General features: G+C 47.8%; 1 protein-coding gene across 2 annotated transcripts in view; it reads right to left on the bottom strand.

The window, feature by feature from the left end:
* PRKCB (protein kinase C beta) overlaps positions 1–23,289 on the bottom strand; it is a 375,680-nt gene extending 352,391 nt beyond the window's left edge. The window contains exons 1-2 of one of the 2 annotated variants that reach the window (XM_005697610.3): positions 22,926–23,289; positions 21,893–21,924 (exon numbers count right to left, since the gene is read on the bottom strand). In XM_005697610.3, coding sequence (XP_005697667.2) covers positions 21,893–21,924; positions 22,926–23,098 — 205 coding nt within the window. In that variant the 5' untranslated portion in view covers positions 23,099–23,289. The remainder of the gene's footprint in view (positions 1–21,892; positions 21,925–22,925) is intronic. The other variant, XM_013974872.2, reaches the window with a different exon arrangement.

The raw sequence follows: 23,754 nt of genomic DNA, 5'->3' as shown, positions 1-23,754 counted from the left end.
CCTTCTCTCTGGCCCTCCAAATTTTCTCTTCTTCAAGCTTAATGTTCCTGATCCTTCAACTACTATTTCTTGGCCAAGTGTCCCTTCTCTCTGCTGCTTCTCCTCCCCCTTCACTGACACTCTGCTTCACTCTCACTGTTTCCACTTCCTCAAAACTCAGCTTAGAACCTGAGCTCCCACATGCAGTGGCTTAGAGCTTGGCAGCAGCTCCTTTATCTCCATCCTGATGGCTTGATGGCTGCAGCACCCTTTGTTTGCCGACATGGAAGGCAACGTTTTTCATTCACATAAACCACACCATGATACGTCACAATGCCCTAGCCAAAGGCTGATCAAGGGCCCTGGCAGAATCCTTGAACCACAAGCTTCAGAACAGATGGCCTGGGATTGTCATCCTCTTCAAATTCTTCTTAGTTTCAAGACCTGGGGCAGGGACTTCCCTGGTGGTCCAGTGGTTAAGAATTCACCTTGCAGTACAAGGGATGCAAGTTCAATCCCTGGTCAGGCAACTAAGATCCTACATGCCACGGGGCAACTAAGCCTGTGCACCACAGCTAGAGAGATCCCACGTGCCACAACTAAGACCAGACAGCCAAATAAATAAATAAATACTAAAAAAAACAAAAAACAAAAAAAACCTGGGGCAAGTTAATATCCCTGAATCTCCATTTCTTTTCCTTTTTTTTTTTTTTTTTTTTTTGAGAATGCTGCATGGCTTGCAGGATCTCAGTTCCCCGACCCAGGGATCAAACCTGTGCCCCCTGTAGTCCCACTGGACTCCCAGGGAATTCAGTTTCTTCATGGAGGGAAAATGAGACCCACCTCCTCGGGTGCTGCAGACTTTAAATGCAATCATATGTGAAGCATTCAGCTCAGGGCCTCAATAAATGAGCACAGCTCTTCAGGGAAGTATTATCATCCCACAGACATGTCTGCTGTATGTGAACCCTTCCTTCGAAATGACACCAGGACTTCATGCTTCTCAGCCTGTCCTCCCAGCCCAGCAACTCACACACAAAGAAATCAGCTGACTGTGGTCACATGAGCATCAAGAGACCTCAGACCTAAAGCCACTTTCTGAATTCCTTATTCAGGGCCACAGCTAAAAATCTACCGATGTGCTAACTCCTTCACTGGTCAAAAACAATTTACTGAAAACATTTTCTCCCAAAAAGGAGTTTCCTTGTCCATCAGATTTTGCCAGTTTCACCCACTGCTATGGCAAACAAGCTTTCCTAGCTCTGAAGGATAAGCTAGATCATCTTCAAGCACCCCAGAGCCTGCCTGACCACGGTTCCCCCTCCCTCTGCCAGAGCCCTCCACCCACCCAAAGGCTCTCTCCCCGCCAGGCCCTTCGCCTTGGTGACTGGGAACTCAGAATCTGACTTAGACAGAAAGTGAAAGTCGCTCAGTTGTGTCCGACTCTCTACAACCCCATGGACTACACATATACAGTCCATGAAATTCTCCAGGCCAGAATACAGGAGTGGGTAGCCTTTCCCTTCTCCAGGGGATCTTCCCAAACCAGGGATCAAACACAGGTCTCCCACACTGCAGTTGGATCCTTTAGCAGCTGAGCCACCAGGGAAGTCCAAGAATACTGGAGTGGGTAGCCTATCCCTTCTCCAGCGGATCTTCCTGACCCAGGAACTGAACCAGGCTCTCCTGCATTGCAGGCGGATTCTTTACCAACTGAGCTCTTGAGTCCAGTCTGGGCTCTGCAGCTCTCAGGAAAATTCTTCACCCTTCCTAAGCCTGTTTCCTTACCGATGAATGGAGGTGATAATAGGGATGATGGTTCAAAGGGACGAAGTCTGAAATCTCCAGCTCATTGCAAGCCCTCAGATATTAGCCGTCATTCTCGTCACTGTCACCATCATCACCTCTCCACTCCTTTTATGCAGTCCTGAACTCAAATCTATGTTTGAACCTCTAACTTTGGAAACAACAGCTCTTTAACTTTGTGCCTAGTTTTCTCAGCATAAAACAGGAATAATCAAGTAGTAGCCTTTCCTGGGCTGTTGTGAAGATTTAAAGGGTTCAGTTCAGTGCAGTCACTCAGTCGTGTCCGACTCTTTGCCACCCCATGGACCACAGCACGCCAGGCCTCCCTGTCCATCACCAACTCCCGGAGTTTACTCAAACTCCTGTCCACTGAGTCGGTGATGCCATCCAACCATCTCATCCTCTGTCATCCCCTTGTCCTCCTGCCCTCAATCTTTCCCAGCATCAGCGTCTTTTCAAATGAGCCAGCTCTTTGCATCAGGTGGCCAGAGTAAAAGGGTTAATACACATAAAACACTTAGAACCATGCCGGGAACATAGTAAGTACTCAGTAAATGTCAATGTGAGTCAGCAGCATTTGTAAGACTTACTTGAAGATAGCCAGGAAATGCAAGTTTCCCTGGCCAGTCTTCCCCTGCTGATAGAGACTCTCATGGGAATACACACACACTCCAGCAAGAACAGGTCTAACCCAGATTAATTTTTTTCTTCTTATTGTAATAAATTTATTATTTTTAATTGGAGGATAATTGCTTTACAATATTGTGTTAGTTTCTGCCATACATCAACATGAATCAGCCACAGATATACATATATCCCTTCCCTCTTGAACCTCCCTCCCACCTCCCACTTCCCACCCCATCCCACCCCTCTAGGTTGTCACTGAGCACCAGCCTTGAGGTCCCTCCATCGTGCGGCAAATTCCCATTGGCTATCTATCTTACACATGGTAATGTATAAAGGTATGTTTCAACATTACTCTTCCAGTTCGTCCCTCTTTCCTTCCCCGACTATGACCACAAGTCTATTCTCTGTCTGCATCTCCACTGCTGCCCTGCAGACAGGTTCATCAGTACCATTTTTCTTTAATTAGGTCCCATTTGTTTATTTTTGTTTTTTCTTGAACCTGATTTTTTTTTTGGTCTCATTTGGAGTGCCTTGGCCCCCAAGTGGCCTTTAGGCCCCAAATCAGAGAAAGCCAAAAGGGAAACACAATGAGGCCAGCTGTCATTTGAGCCCCTACCTATCAAGGACACCAGAGAACAGAAACACAGCCTGAGTTCCAGTGCTCGGAAGGCCCAGCTGGAGGCTGCCCTCGGCAGAGAGGCACCCCGGTGACACAGCCCACCTCTTTGCCTGCATGCTCTTCCCACACCTCCCAGCAGCTCCTTGAGGCCCCCGAACACCTCCTCCTTCCTCCCCCTGTGCTGATTCTGTTCATAAAACACTTCTTCCTCAACCCGCATTATCCCCCAGGATAACCAGTTCTCCATCTGCAGAAGAGGGACAGCTCTCTGCCAGCACCTGACGCAGCACTGGGACACTTCGCCCAAGAAGTGTCAGGCAGGCAGTTCCATCAAAACCAATAATTTCACTTATAAAACAAGAAAAACTCCTATCCCACACTGAGAATTCTATGTGGAAAAGTAACTTTCATCAGTGATATGTTTAAAGCTCAAAGAGGATCATTAGAATAATCTTGGGATAGCATGATGGGATGAGAACACAACGTCTAATTTTAAAGGATTGAAAACAATGCACTTATATCATCTCTAAAAATAAGTAAAGCCTCAACAGTCCATGAACCTCAAGAGTCAATTTCACGAGCCTCCAGACCTCTCGTCTGTATTTCTCACAATGACTTTCAAACCACATTGACCATCACCCACAGTGAGAAACACATTTTATATCTGGCCCAGTTCACACATGCCTATAAATGTTCACATGAAATAAGTTTTATGAAACCATACTTGTGAATGTAATCCATTCTGATATTTTCAAGTTTTTTTTTTTTTCACGGTGTTCACGACCTACCAAATTGATTTCATGACACCCTAATGAGCGATGATCCACAGTCTAAGAAACATATTTAAAGGAATTCAAGAAAACTCCTCCCAGCGTGGAGCTGCAAGAAGGTGTAAGGGTGAAGGTCAAGGCACCAAGGTTACAGAGTCCAGGCTTAGAATAAAGCTGGAAACGCCTGTGACTCAGGAGAGCATGGTGGCAGGAAATAAGGGGAGGCCTGTAAACCCATGTCTCTGCCCGGTAGCTAGATGACCATGGGCAAGTCATTCCCGTGTCCTGCTTGGATTAAGCCTACTTAGATTAAGGCTCTCTATATCTCAGTGCTGGAAGATACAGCCTATGAACCTACATGGCAACTAAATCAGTTTTGGGAAGGGACCAAGGATGAAAGCTCACAAGGTTACTAACAGTCAAGGAAACAGGATTTGGAATGTCTCTTAGAGACACCTGGAAGCAGGCTGTGGACCCCACAGAGGATCCCCTAGACCCTCCTCACACCTGCAGGATCAGGGCACTAGTTCCCTCAGAAGGCCAAGGGTTCAGAGTCCTCCCTAGGACTCCTCCCTTGAAGAAGAAAGCTGCCTTAGGCTTCCCTGGCGGCTCGGTGGTCAAGAATCCACCAATGCAGGAGACACGGGTTCGATCCCTGGTCCAGAGAGAACCCACATGCCGTGGAGCAACGAAGCCCAAGCTCCACAATTGCTGAGCCAGTGCACCTGAAACCTGTGCTCTCCAACAAGAGAAGCCCACAGATGCAATGAGAGCGTAGCCCCCACCCGCTGCAACTAGAGAAAACCCCACGCAGAAACAAAGACCCAGCACAACCTCAAGTGAATAAGTAATTTGCAAAAGAAGCAAGCTGCCTTGCCCAAGGTAATTCCAGCTTCCCAAGAGCAGCCCACAGCCAGTGCCCACTGGGTGCAGATCCCACTGTCCCATTTCTGAAGGACCATCACAGCTCCGGCCACCAGACTGACTTCGGCCTCTATTACAACAACTGCACTGCCATTCAACTTCTCCCTTCTCTGCTGCCCTCCCTCCCTTAAAGACGTTGTTTCCAAGAGCTCCTCCTCCTATAAGCCACCTGTCTGCAAATCTCCGTCTCTGAAGACAAAGCTGCAATGACATTGGCCAGGGTCACAGGAGGACATTTAAGTAAAAATGGTTCCTTTAGGATATTTGTCAAAGATGTTTTTGAGAACTGTTTTTCAGAACTAACATTTAAGGAGTCTTTTTGCATTCCAGGTCTCATTCAATCCACGCGGCATCCTGGGAGGTGGGCTCTGTGTTGTTATCTCCATTTCACAGATGAGGAAACCAGAGATTCGAGGGGTTAAGAAAGGCACCCAAGCCCTCACATGTGATCAGTGGAGGGGCTGAGGTCTGAACTCAAGCCCTAGTCCTCTTCCCACTCCACTGAAGCTCTGTGATCACATGGGCCACATGGAATGACACGGATTCACTCACGTCTGTCTCCTTCTCAAGTGTCTCCCTCCTCAATGGCAGAGGCCTCGTGTTATGGATCTTAAGTACTTAGTGTAGTGCCAAGTCCACAGCAGGAGCCGGGTGGTAGTAATGTGACAATCTTTGGTGGTATACTCAGTAGTGATGGTGGTAGCAGTCAGCGCTTTGTGTGCACTAAGCCCTGGGCTATGCCCTTTACATAAAGCATTTGGCCCTGTCATTTCTCTGTGACTTGAGTCCTTTTATGATGTCTAAGTGGTGAGTGGGCTTTCCTGGTGGCTCAGCAGTAAAGAGCCCGCCTACCAATGCAGGAGACACAGGTTTGATCCCTGGGTCGGGAATATCCCTGGGAGAAGGAAATGGCAACCCACTCCAGTATTCTTGCCTGGGAAATGCCATGGACAGAGGAGCCTGGCAGACAATAGTCCATGGGGTCCCAAAGAGTCAGACACAGGCTGCAGTCCATGGGGTCCCAGAGACAGACACGACACAGCAACCAAACGACAGCAAAGCTCACTTGGGACCCGCCACAGATTCAAGTTCAGTCTGGCCGATGCGCACTGTGCTGGAGCTAAGGAGCCGTGAGGGCCAGTGAGACTGGCCTGGTAGGGTTCCCCAAAATGCCACACAGTCTTTGTGGCTTTTCCCATCAAGAGGAAGAGGCTCTTCCCCTTTTCTTTATTCCTTTATTTCTCGGGTGGGCTCGTTATCTGCTTTCACTAAGAGAATATGGGAGAAGCGCCACTGTGCAAGTTCTGAGGCTAAACTTCGAGAGGCCCTGCAGCCGCTTCTCATGCACTGGGAATGCACCCACCACCACGTGGCCAAGCTCAGGCCAGCCCGCTGAAGATGAGACCACCTGGAGAAAAGCCTCTGGTGTCTAGGTGTGCCTGCTCAGGCCCCAGACACAAAAAGCCAATCCTTGCCTAGACCAGAAGGACCGCCCAGCTGAGCCCAGCCCAAATTATTGACCCACAGAAACATGAGCTAAATAAAATGGTGGTGGTGTGAAGCCACTAAGGACTGGTTTGCTAAACACCAGATAATTGTGTCCAGCCAAATATCCAAAAGTAGAACCACCAAAGGATTCTTCCACAGGAGAGATGATGAATGAGCAAAAGACTTTTCCAAAGAAGTAACTGAGTGAGCTCATCTCTGACTCAAACCACAGTGCCTGCAACGTCCACTGGCAACCAGAAGTGGCAAGAATTCTGACTGGCTGGAAAACTGGAAATTCTGACAAGAACCAGATTGTTCTACTAGCTAAAAGCAAGAAAAGAGCATCTCTTTATTTCATCCTTAGCAACACAAACAGACTGTGTTCTCCTCCAAACATCCCCTCCTGTGTTTGATGAGATAAAGAGATCTAGCATTTCACTTCTCAGGTTTAAAGGAGTCAAGTTAGAGGTAAAATCAAATACACCAGCTCCAAGGAAGTCAAAGGAAACCATGGCTCTGGGGGCTTGAGGAGGGTTCACTGTTTCTCAGCAGGCACCCATTTGCTTTTACTCCCAAGCTAGTCGACACATCCCAGGACCCCCTGAGGTTGATGCACCCCTGTGCCCAAGCTCCGGCCAAGAGAATGTGAGCAGAAGCAATACGCGTCCCTTCCAGGCTGAAGTGGCTGTGAAATGAGTGTGCTTTCTCATATTCCCTTTCCCCATCCTCCTGCCCAGTGGCAAGTGACCTGGGCGCCTGGGAGGGAGGCTGCCTGACCAGGATCGCCTGCAGTGGATCTGTGCCATGAGTGAGAAATAAATGCTTCCCATCAAGCCACAGAGGTGTCAGGGCTTATCTGTTACAGCAGCTTTCACAGACTCTGACTAATACCTTAGCAAAGAGAGAATGTTTTAAATGCAAGCCTGAAAAGTAGTTTATGAGCTCAAGTTCTCCTGGTAATAACAGAGCCGCATTATTGGGTGGGAAAACTGTCAGGATGCCCTGGCTTCCTTGTTCTACAGTTTGCAATGGATGGGCAACACTGAAATGAAAAGCAGATGTCCCCCCAAGAAGGCAAACGGCACCATCCCTCTGTGGTTGACTCCAGAAGGTGCTTGTCTCCTCTACAGATTTCACTTCTGTGTGTAGAACTGAAAAAGTCCCCACTAACATTTCTCAGATTCTCAGTGACTTAAAGCTCTGTGCTTTTTTGGGCTGTGTCACATGACTTGTGGGATCTTATTTCCCCAACCAAGGCTTGAACCCATGTCCTCAGCAGTGAAAGGGCAGGGTCCTAACCACTAGACCACCAGGAAATTCCCAAAGCTCAATGTTTTTTAAATGTTTTTGTTGAAGTGTAATATCATAAGAGAAGATGGGTACAAGTCTGCAGCTCAATGGATGGTCATAATCTGAACCCACCGTGTAACCAGCACCCAGATCAAGAAACAACATCGCCCATACCCTGGTGTCCCCTCTTAGTCCCCACCAGTCTTCCTGTAGGTAATCACCATCCGAACTGCTATCACCTATGATTACTACAGATGATTACTTTCATCTGTTCCTGAACTTCAAGTACATGGAATACCACGGAAGATACTCTTGTGCATCCGGTGTTTTTTGCTAGTCATCCATGTCGTATACAGCTGGCGTTTACTCACTCTCATTACTGTACAGTATTCCACTGTGCACTGCTGACAGCCATTTTAGTAGCTTCCGGTTTATATACTGTTAAAGGAAATTATTGTCACTCTAGCCTACCAGGGTCCTAAAGTCAGGGACTTCAGCGGAGAAACTCTTTGTCTTTACCAAGAAAGATGGCCAAAGCTGAGGTTAAGACTGAAGCATTCACATACTTCTGAAAATCACTCCTCAATAGGCTTTAATGAGGACAATTTTTGTTGTTGTTCAAACAAAAATGATCAGAGGTTGTAAACCAGGAAGTGATGCGCTCTTTAGGAAAACTGTAGATTAAGCTACAGCAAATAAAACCCAAATCAAATGACTCCCTCAGTGGACTTCTGTTCCCCATACCATGCATTTAAGAGGTATCTATCTACGCGTTCACACCATGTGCCAGGTATGGATCTGCGTACTCTAGGAACAGCAGGAAGTGAGAGAGATGGAGTCCCACCTCTCTGGAAACTTATATTCTAGTGGGGAAGACAAACACTAAACAGTCAAATAAACATACAATTAGAATATGGAGGGGCTTCTATGGTGGTCCGGTGGTTAAGAATCTATCTTCTTCTATCTTCTATCTTCAGGGGACACAGGTTCAATCCTTGGTCAGGGAACTATTAATAAGATTCCACATGCCGTGGAGCAACTAAGCTCACACACAGCAACTACTGAGCCCCTACATATCACAGCTAGAAAGAAGCTTGGGTGCCGCAAGGGAGGTCACACAAGATGCAACTAGAACCTGATGCAGCTAAATAAATAAATGTCTATTTTTTTCTTAGAAAATGTGAAAGTGACAAGGGGTTATGAGATTGTACCAAGGGAGAACCTGATTTGGAAGATCAAGGAAGGCTTCTCTGAAGAAGCGACAGCTGAACTGAATTCTGAACAATGAGTAGGAGGGTAGTGGGGTCAGAGGAGAGGGGAGAGCGATTCAGGCTCAAGATGGGGCAGGTGCAAAAGCCCTGGGCTGGGCAGAGCTGTGTCATACTGAACAAGACCAGCTGGAGTCTTCAGCTAGAAACTGAAATGCAAGTTGCAACGTGGTTCAGAGAGGGGCGTGTGAGGGCCCAGAGAAGGCAGTTTATCATCTTGTTGGGAGGCAAGATGAATGCTCCCGAGTCAAGGACATGATGCAAGAATGAAGGTGCTTACATGTCATGGTCAAGAGCACTCGGGGAAACCAACAGTGGATTTGAGGGTGGAGCCTCAGCTGCGGTCAGAGACGCGATTTGAACGTGGCTGAGCTCAGCGCTCTCCGGGCTAGCTTCCACATGCCTATATTCTAGTGGGGAAGACAAACACTAAACAGTCAAACAAACATACAGTTAGAATATGGAGGGGCTTCTGTGGTGGGTCGGTGGTTAAGAATCTATCCTGTAACGCAGGGGACACAGGTTTGATCCTTGGTCAGGGAATCTTAAGGATGCTGACTTAATCCTGGAACAACGAAGAGGAAGCCACCAAAATGGAAAATGGTGCTTCCCCACCCTATATGCCAATGCTGCTTCCCAAAGAATAATGTTGCTCCAGATAGAAATATTAATACCTCCAACCACACATTTTTCCAGGCACATAAAAAAATCCAGATAACTATCAAAATTCTCCTTTGCCACATTGCCTAAACTCTAAAGAATGGACCCCACCTTCAGGGAGGGAAGGTCTTCAAAATAGGGCTATTCCATAAGAATCAGCACCCCCACCATCACATCAAGAGAAGAGATAGTCCTGCAGACCTCACCCTCTACCTTCATCCACATTATATAGGAGTCTTCTTCAAAGGGCGTGGTAGACATCCCACCCACAGCCTAAAGGGACCCCCAAATTTTAAAGGGAAACTGGTCCAAAATCTATTTAAAGTTGAAATGCCATCAACACGTTTTCAAAATGAGGCAGCAGGTGAGGCAATCACAGATTTCAATTCAATTCAATTTCAGTTTCAATTCTGAGGTTTGCCACCAATGAAAGCATCGAAAGCCAGGAAGCTAGCCCGGAGAGCACTGAGCTCAGCCACGTTCAAATCGCCTCTCTGACCGCAGCTGAGGCTCCACCCTCAAATCCACTGTTGGTTTCCCCGAGTGCTCTTGACCATGACATGTAAGCACCTTCATTCTTGCATCATGTCCTTGACTCGGGAGCATTCATCTTGCCTCCCAACAAGATGATAAACTGAGTTAAGGACAAGACAGAGTCCAGCCGTGGAAATAATGGAATCAACTGTGTTGATCAAGTACTTACTGTGTATCAGCAAGGAGCTCAGGAAACACCGGCCACAAGCCCTATAAACTAGGTTCTAATGACAGCCTTTGACCTCTGAAAAAACCGAAAGCTCAAAGAGCTTCAGCAACATGATCAAGGTCCCATATGTGTGTACTCATTCGCTCCATCGTGTCCAACTCTTTGCGACCCCATGGACTGTAGCCTGCCAGCTTCCCTGTTTGTGGAATTGTCCAGGTAAAAGCGGGTTGCCATTTTCTACTCCAGGTGATCTTTCCAACCCCAGGGATCAAAGCTGCATCTCTTGCGTCTCCTGCATTGCCAGGCGGATTCTTTACCACTGCGCCACCTGGGAAGCCCACTATAAGAAGCCAAGATTTAGGAACTTCCCAGTGGTTAAGTCTCTGTGCTTCCAATGCAGGGGGCATGGGTTCCATCCCTGGGTGGAGAACTGAGATCGTATGTGCCACCCGGCAGAAAAAAAAAGAAGCCAAAATTTACATCGACGCCATCCTATCTCCAAAGCACAAATCCTTTATCTCCAGTGGAACATGTGCTCAATAAACACGAGCTGGGTGCGTGAGAACAGGAGACAAGGAGAAAAGGAGTAGGAGGATTCCTTCTAGAGACAACATCATTCTGTGGCCTTCTACGATTAAAGATGCAGTGAAGAGTGATATCCCTATTGTTAGAACCATAAAAATAACCCAGTAACCACCTCCCAAAATAGAATCATCAATATGACTGACATGAAAATCCAAATGTCTCTTTAGGATGTGAAAAATAGCAGCAGCCCCTCCACGCTCTGGGAACAACCCCCCCCCCCCCCCACACACACACCCCCACCCATCAACACCAGCACTGCTCCTAAATGGTCATTTCAGTTTCTCTTATCTGACCTCCAACCCCACCAGCCTGGAATTTCAGGAACTGAGTCACAGCAATTACGGTTTCAGAATACATCTCATTCTCTTTTTTGAACATTTGGCCATCTCACTCACCCCCACACATCCCGCTCTACAGCAATGACAACAGTCACTTCCTAGTCACTATGCTCCTTCACAAGGTCCAGACCCCCCCCCCCCCAGCCCCCCACATGACGTTGCCCTCCCACCAGCTCCTCCTGCACACACACCCCCCACTTCCTGTTCCCGCAGGAGCCCCGTTCACTCTTCCAGGGCTTACCATTGCTTTCCTCTGCCCAAAACACCCACCCTAGCCCCCAAACCCCTGTCAATCTGGGAACTCCCACTCCTGCTGGAAGATTGTTCCCAAATGTCAGCTCCAGTGTGGAATCTTCTCCTCTCCTCCCAGGAGTACGGATGTCATTCAAAGCCTTTTCACACCCTTGGTGTAATACTTCTCATTTATGTACCGGAAGTAACTGGTCCTGGTGTTCTCCTCTCCCCTCCAAAGACCAGAGAGATTTCAAGGGCAAGCACAGTGTCTTCTTTCTTTCCAAAGCCCATAGTGCAACCTGATGTTATACAATGAATTTCTTCTAAGTTACTTAATTGCTGTTCTTCTAAGAAATGTCCCTGAAGGCAGCGGCTCTGGCTCCTTTACTGCTCCTTTAGTTTTAGTTCCCAGCACAGTACCCGATTCATGGTAGGCACTCAATAAATATTTACTGAATGAATGGACAGATGGACAGATGGACAGATGGATGGGGAAATGGCTGGATGGATAGATGGATGGAGAATGGAATGGAAAAACAGCTGGGTGGATAGAGGAATGGATTGGTGGGTGAATGGGGAGATGGATAGACAGGTGTGAAATTGAAAGTGAAAGTCAGTCTTTCCTGACTCTCTGCGACCCTATGGAGTATACAGTCCATGGAACTCTCCAGGCCAGAATTCTGGAGTGGGTAGCCTTTCCCTTCTGCAGGGGATCTTCCCAATCCAGGGATCAAACCCAGGTCTCCCACATTGCAGGTGGATTCTTTACCAGCTGAGCCACAAGGGAAGCCCAAGAATGCTGGAGTGGGTAGCCTATCCCTTCTCCAGTGGATCTTCCTGACCCAGGAATTGAACCAGAGTCTCCTGCATTGCAGGTGAACTCTTTACCAACTGAGCCATCAGGATAGGTGTATAAAGGCAGGATCATATTTCACCAGCCCAGGGTCACAAGGCCATGGAAAGACAAAGCCAGGATAGGAAATTGTGTCTGTTTGATTTCTGAGCCTTCACTAGCAAGTCCAATTTTCACTGCCTATCTAGAGACCCAAAGTTTGGTTAACTGGGCAGTGGCAAGGTGAAAGAAGAGTCTAGAATTTCCCCTAGGAACATTGTTACTGTTGAGCAAAGTTAATTTCTGTTTACTAAGCGAATGCCAAGACTCAATAAGGAGGATCAGAACCCTCCTAGTCTGGATCAAAGTTCCCCTTATGACCCAGTAGGACAAATTTTTGCGTGTGGGCTACAGGGGAAAGAGACATCCAAAAGACATAAACAAGCAAGCAAAGGACAATTACTAGGGCTGACATATATACACTACCATGTGTAAAATAGATAGCTAGGGGCAATGTGCAGTATAGCACAGGGAACTCAGCTGGCTGCTCTGTGATGACCTAGAGGGGTGGGATGGGGAAGAGGGTGGGAGGGAGGTCTAAGAGGGAGAGGATACACACACACACACACACATAGCTGATTCCGTCTGTTGTACAGTAGAAAGCAACACAACACTATAAAGCGACCATGTGTGTACGCTAAGTCACTTCAGTTGTTGTCCGACTCTTGCCAATCATACCGACTGTAGCCCGCCAGGCCCCCTCTGTCCATGGGAGTCTCCATGTAAGAATACTGGAGTGAGTTGCCATTTCCCGCTCCAGGGCATCTCCCCAGCTCAGGGATTGAATCCACATCTCATGTCTCCTGCATTGGCAGGTGGGTTCTTTACCACTAGTGCCACCTGGGAAGCCCCATAAAACCACTATACCCTTATTTAAAAAATAAAGAAAGAAAGTAAAACAGAAAAGGCAGCAACAATGGCAACGATAACAACAGTAACATTAATAAAGGCTATCATCCTGAATAAAGGCTATCATCTCTTCCAGACACTGTCACAGTCTGAACTGCTGTGCCTTTCAATTCTGTGCAACACAGCTTCCCTGCAACACCAAACATTTCTGGGAAGACACTGAAACCCCCCCTTCCTGACTCACAAGGAGGAAGAGCCAGTAAGAAATGAGGCCCAGAGGTAGAACAGCATGAGGCTCAACATTAGTTAAAAGTGGATTACAGGTAGAAACTAATACACCTGTATGTTTCTATAATTCCCTGTAGCCCCTTTATTTAAAAAAAAAAACTTACAAAGGACTCAGATTTGTATGAGAGAGACTGAGACTTTCTTCTTGAAGCAATCAGAAAGATGGAAAGAGAACCGACAAAGGATCTTCCTCTACATGTGAGTCAATGCTGCTTTTTGTGAAATTACTTAAAAATTATCTTCCCAACAAGAGAAAACACACTGTCCAAGCCAATGGAATGAAGCAGCAATAGGAAATCAGTCATGGACCCAGGGTGAGGAAGGAATTCAGCAGCAAATGCAAGTAATCTTGTGCCCCTGAAAACTGGCTTTTAGCGCACCAATGCCTTTCACTGATAGCTTTTGCTTGCTCTCTCTCTCTTTAATTGAAATATAGTTGATTTGCAATGTTCAGTTAGTTTCTGGTGTACAGCAGAGCGACTCAGTTGCACACTTCTGTATCTTGTAATGAACTGAAAAGAATCTCTGTGTGTACACACACACACACACGTATAATTGCTCTGTTCTCAGTCTGTTGCCTCAGACTTGCCCCTCCATCTCTGAAATGGTGATTTTTCTCCTTTAGAACAACCTCAAACGGCAATCCCTGAACAAAAAGGAAGCCAGCTCATCACCTGAGTTATTAGCTAAGAGGAGACAACGTTTTCTGTCTGTCAAACTGAGAGAGAAGCCATCTTAACGTAATTGTCTAATTCTACTCAATATTCACCGTACTTGCAACCAAGGCACAAATAGATTCAGGGCGTCTCCAAAGAATGTCACAGAGATAAGACCTCCTGTGTATCTTTATCTAGGATATGAGCAGCTTCACAATACAGATTTTTTTTAGCTCCAGTTCCTTGACAACTCAGACTTTCTCAGATTACCTCAAAGAATGAGAAGTTGTTTTGATTTTTAATTCCCTGACTCCATCCCAACTGTTACATAGGTTAGCATCCCCTGCACGCCCACACAGCACGCTGAACATCCCCTTCAAAGTCCTTAGCAAGAGAGAAATTTTTTATTGGAGTATAATTGCTTTGCAATGGTGTGTTAGTTTCTGCTGCACAATGAAGTGTGGACACAGTGTGGAAGCAGCTATATGTAGACACAGACCCCCCACCGCCGGACCTCCCTCCCACCTACCCCCGTGTCAGCCCTCTAGGTCTTCACAGAGCACCGTGCTGCGCTTCCTGTCCTTTCCAGCAGGTTCCTGCTAGCTATTTTACGCAAAGCAGTGCATATATGCCAGTCAGTCTCCCAAGTCGTCCCGCCCTCTCCTTTCCCCTCCTCTTTGCCCACATGTTTGTTCTTTCATCTGTATCTCTATTCCTGCCCTGGAAATAGGTTCATCTTTACCGTTTTTCTAGACACCACATGTATGCATTAATATATGATACGTTTTTCTAACAAGAGTGAAATTAAATATTGCTGCAATGATTTGCATCGACAGACTGTCTTATCTCTCCCATTACACTGGAAGCCCCACGACTATAAGAATCTTCTCAATCTCATTCACCATTGTGCTCCTGCCATCTAACATAATTCCTGACACACGGAGTTTAATAAGTGAATACTTTTTGGAAGGAAGGATGGATGGATGGATGGATAAACGGATGGATGTGGTAAACAGACAAATTTCCCACCAGATTTCCAAGCATTCATCACACCTCCAAATGCCACCTGTAAACACTCTGGATTTTGTATATGCTATTAAAAGGTCAATAGTCTATCACACAATTTTTTTTACTTTTGTACTACTTTATTTTTTAACCATGTGTGTTTCAAACAACCCCCCCCCCCATAAAGATAAGTGTCTAAAAAGAAAGATGAGAAGGACACAAGGTTGCTATTTCCCTGGGGTCTCTCTGGATCCACTCCGATGGGGACCAGTGAGGCCTCATCTGTTTCTGGTATGTGTCTTTAGAACATAAGTAAGTGCTGGACCAAGTGGTAAGCAGGGCCTCCTTCCCACCTCATCACCAAATCCCCTTCTCACCTGCCTCTTTTCTCTCTAACTTTATCCATTTTCTTATCTTTTGTCAGTTTTTATGTCCTCTTTTCTTTTAAATTTAATCTTAAATTTGGTATTTCATATTAAGAGTTAGGAGTTGACAAAGGTAAGTTAAATGCGCTCACATTTGCTGTTCAGTTGCTCAGACACGTCTGACTCTTTGTGACCCCAGGGACTGCAGCACGCCAGGCTTCCCTGTCCATCCCCATCTCCCAGAGTCTGCTCACATTAGGATTACTGTGAAACCTACTGCTAGGGTCTAAGGCAGCTCTATCCAACAGAACTTTCTGTGAAGCATTATACAATTTCAGTGGAGACACGGGATGAGTGAAGTCAAAGAATCCTTGCAATTAGATCAAATGCCGAGAATGATAAGGGACCAAGCTTTTGAAAACATCAGCCACAGATAATGAAATTCTCAGCTGGTTCCCCTCTCCAACACAGGAATTAATTGGACTGCAAAGACAAAAGACCAGAGGATTAAAATTGTACTTAATAATTGAACTACTTGTAGCTGAAAAGCATCCAAAGGAGATGCATGTTATCAAAATTGTGATACACTGGTCTATTTATGTGTATATGCACATGTGTGTGTACCTGTGTGCATGTGTAGAGAGAGACAGAGATAGAAACAAAAAGATAGGGAGAAAGAGACAGAGGCAGAGGAAAGAGACCCCAACAGCAAGAACATGTAGAAATTATTTTCAAACCTTTTTATCTTTTGACCAGTTAAGTTCTCTGAATCTTTTTCTTTACTGACCCAAATACACCATAAGCATGCTACATCTGCTTCCGGGCAGTACTTGGAGTATCACTGGTACTCAGAAATAATATATTTTTTAATGAGTTTCTAATAACCGGTATATCATATCAACTAGATTTTCAAAGGTCATATTTTCCATATTTACTTAGAAAGGCATTCTGTTGCCCAGTGACCAAGCTTCAAGCTCTCCCTGAGTGCTCTACAGCTCAAAATGAATCAGCTGCTGAATTTTCAACAAATCAACCTTTCTTCTTGTTCAGATTCAACGTTAATCTACCCTTAAAATTTTTTACTTCATTTGGGACTTTGAGCCCCAAATCCCATTTCAGGTGGAAAAAAATAAAAAGTCAAACCAACAAACACAAATTCAAAAAGCCAGTGCCTTTTATCCACCTGGGACCCCTAGAACACATTCAGAAGAAGCCAAGAGATAAGCGGAGTCTCACTCACAGGCCTCTGGGATCTGCCCCTGGGAAGGGAGAGAAGTGGAATAATAGAGGTTCCAGTAACCTGTAGCCTGACATGTGACTGCACACACAAAAAAGGCCCTCTTGGTACTTCCCTGGTGGCCCAGCGGTTAAAACTCCACGCTTCCAATACAGGGGGTGCATGTTCAATCCCTGGTCGGGGACCTAAGGATCCCACGTGCTGCACAGCATGGCCAAAAATAGGGGGGCCCTAGTAATGATTTTACTGAGAAAGTTCAATGTGAAATTGAAGACATCATAAGTTCCTAGGGAAAAAATATGCCAAAAATAAAATGAACATTTGATTCATCTTTGTTGTTTTTTAAAAGTACATATTCTAATTTCTATGTGCTAGCTACAGACTAAAATAAACTTGAATCCTATAAAGTCAATGTTGATGAAACCAGCAATGACTGGATTCATGAAATACTTTGGGGATTTTTAAGAATAATGTCTATTATAAGGTTTTTAAAAGCAAAGGGAACTATATTCAATATCCTGTGATAAACTATAATGGCAAAGAATATTTAAAAAAGAATGTCTATATGTGTGTAACTGAGTCACTTTGCTATACAGCAGAGATTTGCACAACATTGTACATCATCTGTACTTCAATAAAAAATAAAAAAAGAAGGCTTAAAAACATGTTTTCTAATCTATACAGGAAAGGGACCAGCTGGTTTATTCATTATAATCATCAATGCTAGGTTTTCATAGTCAGAAAATTAGTGCAGTAGGGTTTTTCTCGCGAGTCCATGGCAAGTTTAGATTTTTCTCACAAGAAGGGTGAGAAAATATAATCTAAGCAAGCTGGCTGTCTGGGGCCAGACTCACTCGTGTCACCTGAAGTCTACAAAGAAACATACCTAAGAAGAAAACCCACCTAAATACATGAAAGTCACATAGTCATTTAATGAGTTCCCGAATTAACTCTGTCCCCTTTTGACACAGTTCCCTACAGCTAAAGAAGTTAAGAGTTATCATCTAACTTAGAATTATCGACAGTGATATTTCTCTTGTACCACTTCATTACTTTTCACCATAACCCTAAAAGGTAGGTACCATCAGCCCATTTCACAGCTAAGCAAACTGAGGCCACGACATATGGAAGACTTGCCTGATTTCACACAGTTGTAGGTGGCAGAGCATAGATTTAAACCCAGTTCTTTCTGACTCCAACCACATGCTAGGAATTCTAAATCTCTGTATTTTATTGTCTCCCTATTTCTAATGATGCCACTTCCTTTAAAAAAAATTTTTTTTTCCTTCTCTGCCAAACTGCAAAAGCTTCTTGGGGTAAGAGCCTAATTCCACCCAAAGCCTTGTCTTAATTACAACTAAGGCACAAACGGCAGGTCTGCAGCTCCTCTAAAGAATGCTACAGAGACAAGTCTGCCTTGCTTATCTGAGGGGTCTTATTTCTTATTCAGAATTTAGGCAGTTTCATAATAGAGATTCTCAGCTCCTGTCCCCTGTCACCAGAGACATTCTTAAACTACCTCACCGAGAATGCTTTTATAGAAAATACAGAGAGTGGAAACAAAATGGGAGAAATTATGTGGCAGCCACTCTAGATTTTTGTACAGAAGCAAGAAAATCTATTCTTCAGCTCCCTGAGCACACACAAATTTACAGTTTTCCATGGTTTATGGACTTTCCATCCTAGCATCCCCAATTTCCATGGCAGCACCATGAAGCCTGGGGCTCAGTGGTTTCCTTGCCTTATGATCATCCTACACACCTCCTACCCAAGAATGGCAGAGGCTGGATCCCCAGTCCCTTCTGTTTTTGAGATGGGAAAACCCCCACCCTAGCTTTTAGCTGGGAATAGGGCTACCTGAAATTAACATGACATTTCCCACACACTCCTTTGCAGCAGGGTGTGGGTATGTGATTAAGTTCTAGCTAATAGCATTCAGGCAGAAGTATAAGAGGCAACTTCCAGGACAGTGAACATGTGTCTGTCCTTCGCCTTCCTTTACCATTCCTCCCACCGTTGGCTGAAATAAGGATGTGAAGACTGGACAGTCCAGCATCCTTCTTGAACCACGAGATAATTTTCACTTCTGGGATTGTAGAGTGGAAAACTGAAATGAACACAGGACCCTGGCCTTTGGACTTCTGACTTTGGTGACAGAATAAAACCTTAGGCATTTTCTATGCAATGCTGATCCCATTTTAATTAGATTCACCCTGAGGAAATACGCAGTGCCGAAAATGCTTGAATAAGGAATAGCTCTGAGATTCCAAAATTAGTCCCAGGTAATTTTGAGCATATCTGAGAACAATCTTAAGTAAGAAATAAGTGTTAGTTGCTCAGCCATGTCCAGCTCTTTGCGACCCCATGGACTGTAGCTCACCAGGATACTCTGTCCTTGAAAATCTCCAGGCAAGAATACTGGAGTGGGTTGCCATTCCCTTCTTCAGGGGATCTTCCTGACCCAGGGATCAAACCCAGGTTTCCTGCCTTGCAGGCAGATTCTTGACTAAGCCACCAAGGGAGCCCCAGGATAAGAGGATAATCTTTCCCTTTCCTCAATATCCCTCAGCATGAAGTCCCAAACAACTCAATTTCAAGGGCTGTCAAATTGCCCCTTCCCCTCTCTTGCTGCTTCCCACCCAGCCCAGTTGGAATATATGAGCAAAGCAGCAACATGAGGTGACCACATGTTCACCGCTGGATTTTGACTATCACATGACAGCTGGTTTCATAGCAAAGTAACCCTGCAACCCAGGCTCCTCTTACACAAAGCTGCCCCACCACTAGGTTAGTTTGGAGACAATCCTAGGAGATGATATCTTCTGAGTGCTTAGTCTGTGCTGAGCTCTGGTCCAAGCATCTTACATACTGTTAACAACTTGGAGCCACTTTGCAATTTTTAAAAGTAGGTATTGTTGTTACTGGACCCATTTTATAAATGAGGAGCCTGAGGTACAAAGAGGCTAAGTAACACAGCTGTGAAGTCTCAGGCCAAGATCCAAGCCACAGTGAGAGCCTGACAGGCTGTGCACATGCCCACTACCCTGCTGCTGCTGCTGCTGCTGCTACTAAGTCACATCAGTCGTGTCCAGCTCTGTGCGACCCCATAGACGGCAGCCCAGCAGGCTCCCCTGTACCTGGGATTCTCCAGGCAAGAACACTGGAGTGGGTTGCCATTTCCTTCTCCAATGCATGAAAGTGAAAGTGAAGTCACTTAGTCATGTCCAACTCTTCGAGACCCCATGGACTGCAGCCTACCAGGCTTCTCTGTCCATGGGATTTTCCAGGCAAGAGTACTGGAGTGGGTTGCCATTGTCTTCTCCTGCCCACTACCCTACATTGCCTGGAGAGGAGATAAAGAAAAGCGATTTAAAAAATTAAGCATAGCGACCTCTTAAGCTGCCATATTTCGTTAGAAACTTTATTTCTGCCTTAATAGCTGCACCAGAAAATGGTGACCACCGTTCCTTCTTTGAATAAAATGATCTCCCGCTTCAGATGTCTCATTACCTGCATGTTGCAAGCAACGCTCCCACCATTAATAACTGCAGAGCAGGTGGGATGGAAAAGCAGCATAAAAATGTTCAAAAATCACTCCAGACCTCAGCAAGCCACAAAGACAGAAACTGATTCATGAAAGTGGGAGGTAACCTCAAAGATCTACGTGTTCCTGGGCTAAGATACCACTGGCATTCTTGCCCAAGGGGTTAACGTTCTAGAAAACAATCCAACAGTTTGTTGCCATTTAAAGGGATGTGGGAAATCCTCTCATGCAGTGTGTAAAACTGGGGCTCCAAATCCTGGTAAAGGAAGAGGGGGATGGGGGTCTAAGACACTCACCAACTAAGTGGGCTCTGCTCAGATCTCAGGTTAGAGGACACACAAGTCTCAGAAGAAAGCAGTGCCACACTGCAAGCATTCTGTACAACTGACAATGCCACCCACACTCACCAGGGATCACTTCACTTTCTCTGGAGGGTGGAGGTGCTACAACTGAACTGTCAGTCAGTGCTAAGTCACATGTCAGACTCTTTAATATTCAAATGCTTTCTTCCCCTGATCTCTGCCCAGCTCATCAGGGCAATCAACTTGTCCCTAAGACATTCCCCAGAAATGTGACATTTCTCACCAAACTCAGCCATAACTGGTCTAAAAACGGGCACTTTGCAGACCAGAGGTTGAAACTCGAACGCCTTACAGGGGCCAAAACTGGGTGAAGCAGGCCCAGTCATGATCGATTGAGACACAGTGGTGAATGTGCACCCTGCCTATAAAAACAGCTGCTCTCATCTCCAAATGGTAGTTCTAAAAAGAAAGTGGGACCAACAGTCAGCAAACTTGAAGCTGCAAAGTCAGATACGTTTGTGAAATCTTCAGTTCTACAATGTTGACATCAAATTAAAAAAATGTTTGACACCCTAAGGGCTAAACAAGACTACAGGTGATTTGGCATCTGGAGAGAGAATCTGCAGCCAGCGACAGCCGAGTCACCCCTAGGCTGGGCATCCCTGGCTAGGGTCAAGGATCTCAGGCCTGATGCAAGGACCCAGGTAACCAGTCACTTGGAGTCTTCCTGTACCTAGCCGAAAGAGAGAAAGGGCAATTTAAACCAGGATCTGAGAAGCACTCCATCTGGAACCACTTCTTCAGAGAGGGCAGAGGCCCAGGGGACAATCACAGTAGCCTTTCTAGGGGATATACCATCTGCAGAGGCAGAGGCCACCTGTAGAGACCTCCGTGGGGCAAGGGATGTGGAAAGGCATAAGAGCAGGAATCAGTGGGGAAGGGTTTCCCAGGTGGCGCTGGTGGTCAAGAACCTGCCTGCCAATGCAGGAAAGGTAAGGGACACAGGTTCGATCCTTGGGTGGGGAAGATCCCCTGGAGGCAACCCACTCCAGTGTTCCTGCCTGGAGAATCCCATGGACAGAGGAGCCTGGTGGGGTACAGTCCATGGAGTCGCAAGGAGTTGGACATGACTGAAGCGACTTAGCACTCATGTGCACAGTTATCTGGCGAACTGACCAGGCAGGACAGGTTCACTCTTCAGATAGCTGCAGGAAGGGAGAAAGGGTGGATACACTTCCTCGGCCCGCTAGGCCTCTCAGCCCCACCAGCCCTTCCTGGATGGAGCATCTCTGCCCCACATACAGCACCCCTTGTATTAATAAGACCTTTCTGTGGTGATGAATTTCTAGTTTGGGAGGTCACTCTGACAGCCGTGGTGCCTTCACTCTGCCCAATTCAGTCCCTTCTAGGAAGTCTTTTTTTATCTTCTCTTTGCACAAATGGGCCAGAACCCCACAGCCTACCTTGGCACTGGAATCCTTGCTTTCCGAAGCCCCTGCAAAGGCAGAAGGAGGCATGTCAGACAGCCGAGGGGCCCAGCCGCCGGTTAGTTCCCCCGCAGAGTCACCCCACTTCCCCTGCCCCTCTGGCCCAGGTGCAACCTCCCAGCCACAGGCGGGTGCCCAAGAGTCTTCCGCCTTTCAGGGGGAGGGGGAAGGTAGGAGTTCAGCGGTAACCTCCATCTCCCCTCAAAAGGCAGAAGACAGGAGGTTGCGACCACCAGGTGGCGGGGTGGGGGGAGCGTTTCCGTCGTGGTGGGGGCGGAGGGCAGGCAGGAGATCTGCCCACAGAGATGCCCGCGTACCCTCGGAGAAAGAGAAAAGAAAAAGACGCATCGGGAGGGAGACTGGCAGAGCCCCCGCGGCGGTGGTGTTCCTGGGAGGACAGGGAGGAAGAGAGGACTCCCCATGCCCAGAAGGACCGGGGACCGGAGGGTTCCCGCAGTGGTGTGCACCGGGAAACCGAGGAGTGGATGGGAGAACCCAGGCCCGCAGGGAGGAGCAGTAAAGAGATAACAGGGCGCTGCCCTCGGAGACACGGAGGAGGAGGAAAGGATGCCCTGTGCCCGCAGGGAGCTAGAGAGAGGACACTCAGGGCGCTGCCCCCGGAAAGGAGGGAAGGGGAGTGAGGGTGCCTCGAGCCCGGAAGGAGGCGGAGGGACAGGGAACCCCGTGCGAAAGGGCACTAGAGACGCTGCCCTCCCGGGGAGGGACAGCCGTCCGCGCCGCGGCCCCAGGGCGCTCCGAGGCGGCTGGGAGGGAGACAGGGCAGGAGGCACCCCGCGGTCGGCCGTCTGGGACCGGGGGGAGCGCGAAGCCGCAGGACCGTCCACCGGGCAGTCCAGGGCAGAAGGGTCCGCAGCGGGGAGCTCCGGGGATGCGGGGCTTCTCCTCCCTTAGAGGCGCAGGGCGGAGGGGGGGCGCGGACAAGGGTCCCCGCGCGCGCGGCGCTGCCCTCGGGGCCCCGAGAAGGTGCCCTGCGCCGGCGCGCTCTCACCAGATGAAGTCGGTGCAGTGGCTGCAGAAGGTGGGCTGCTTGAAGAAGCGGGCGGTGAATTTGTGGTTCTTCACCTCGTGCACGTTCTTCTGCCGGAGGGCGCCTTTGCGGGCGAAGCGCACGGTGCTCTCCTCGCCCTCGCTCGGCGGCGGCCCCGCGGCCGGGTCAGCCATCTTGCGCGCGGGGAGCCGGAGCCCGAGAAGTGCCGGTCCGGGGCCGCGGGACCGCGGGCTGCGGGCCCGGGAGGCGCGGAAGGAGGCGGCCGCTCAGGCGCCCGGGGCCGCGGGCGCTTCCTCTGCGCCGGCTCTGGCGGCCGCGGCGCGCGGAGCTGGAGCTGTCACTCGCCCAGCTGCCGCTGTTCGTCCAGCTGCGCTTGGCACCGCTGGCCCCAGCTGCGGGGGAGGGGGGCGGAGCCCCGGGCAGACCCCGCCTCCCTCATTTGCATCGCCTCCAGGCCCCGCCCAGCGCCGCCAGCTGCTTTACATATTAGCACCCCGAGGCTGCCGGCCTCCCAGCGAAGCGTTCTCAGCCGCAGCGCTGCGGCGGCACCGGGGACCGCAGTCTGGAACCGCCAGACCTGAGCCTCGGCCCCCGCGCGCCGCGCACCCCCGACCCTGTCCTCGGCCTGGATTGCAAGAAGGCGATAAGCACCTTGGGTGCGCCCGGGGGAACCGAGAGCGGAAAAAGAGTGATGGAGCTGGGGTGGGGTGGTGGGGAGGAAACGGGGGAGCGGTGGGGGGTGGAAAGGGTGGGTGCGACGGTTTCCAACCGGGCTTTTGCAGAGACTGGTACCCATCCACAGCCTGTCTGTGCCATTGGTCACTCTGCA

The sequence above is a fragment of the Capra hircus genome, chromosome 25 (genome assembly GCF_001704415.2).
Source record: "Capra hircus breed San Clemente chromosome 25, ASM170441v1, whole genome shotgun sequence".
NCBI classification, from domain to species: Eukaryota; Metazoa; Chordata; class Mammalia; order Artiodactyla; family Bovidae; genus Capra; species Capra hircus.
This window is presented reverse-complemented; position numbering and strand designations above follow the sequence as displayed.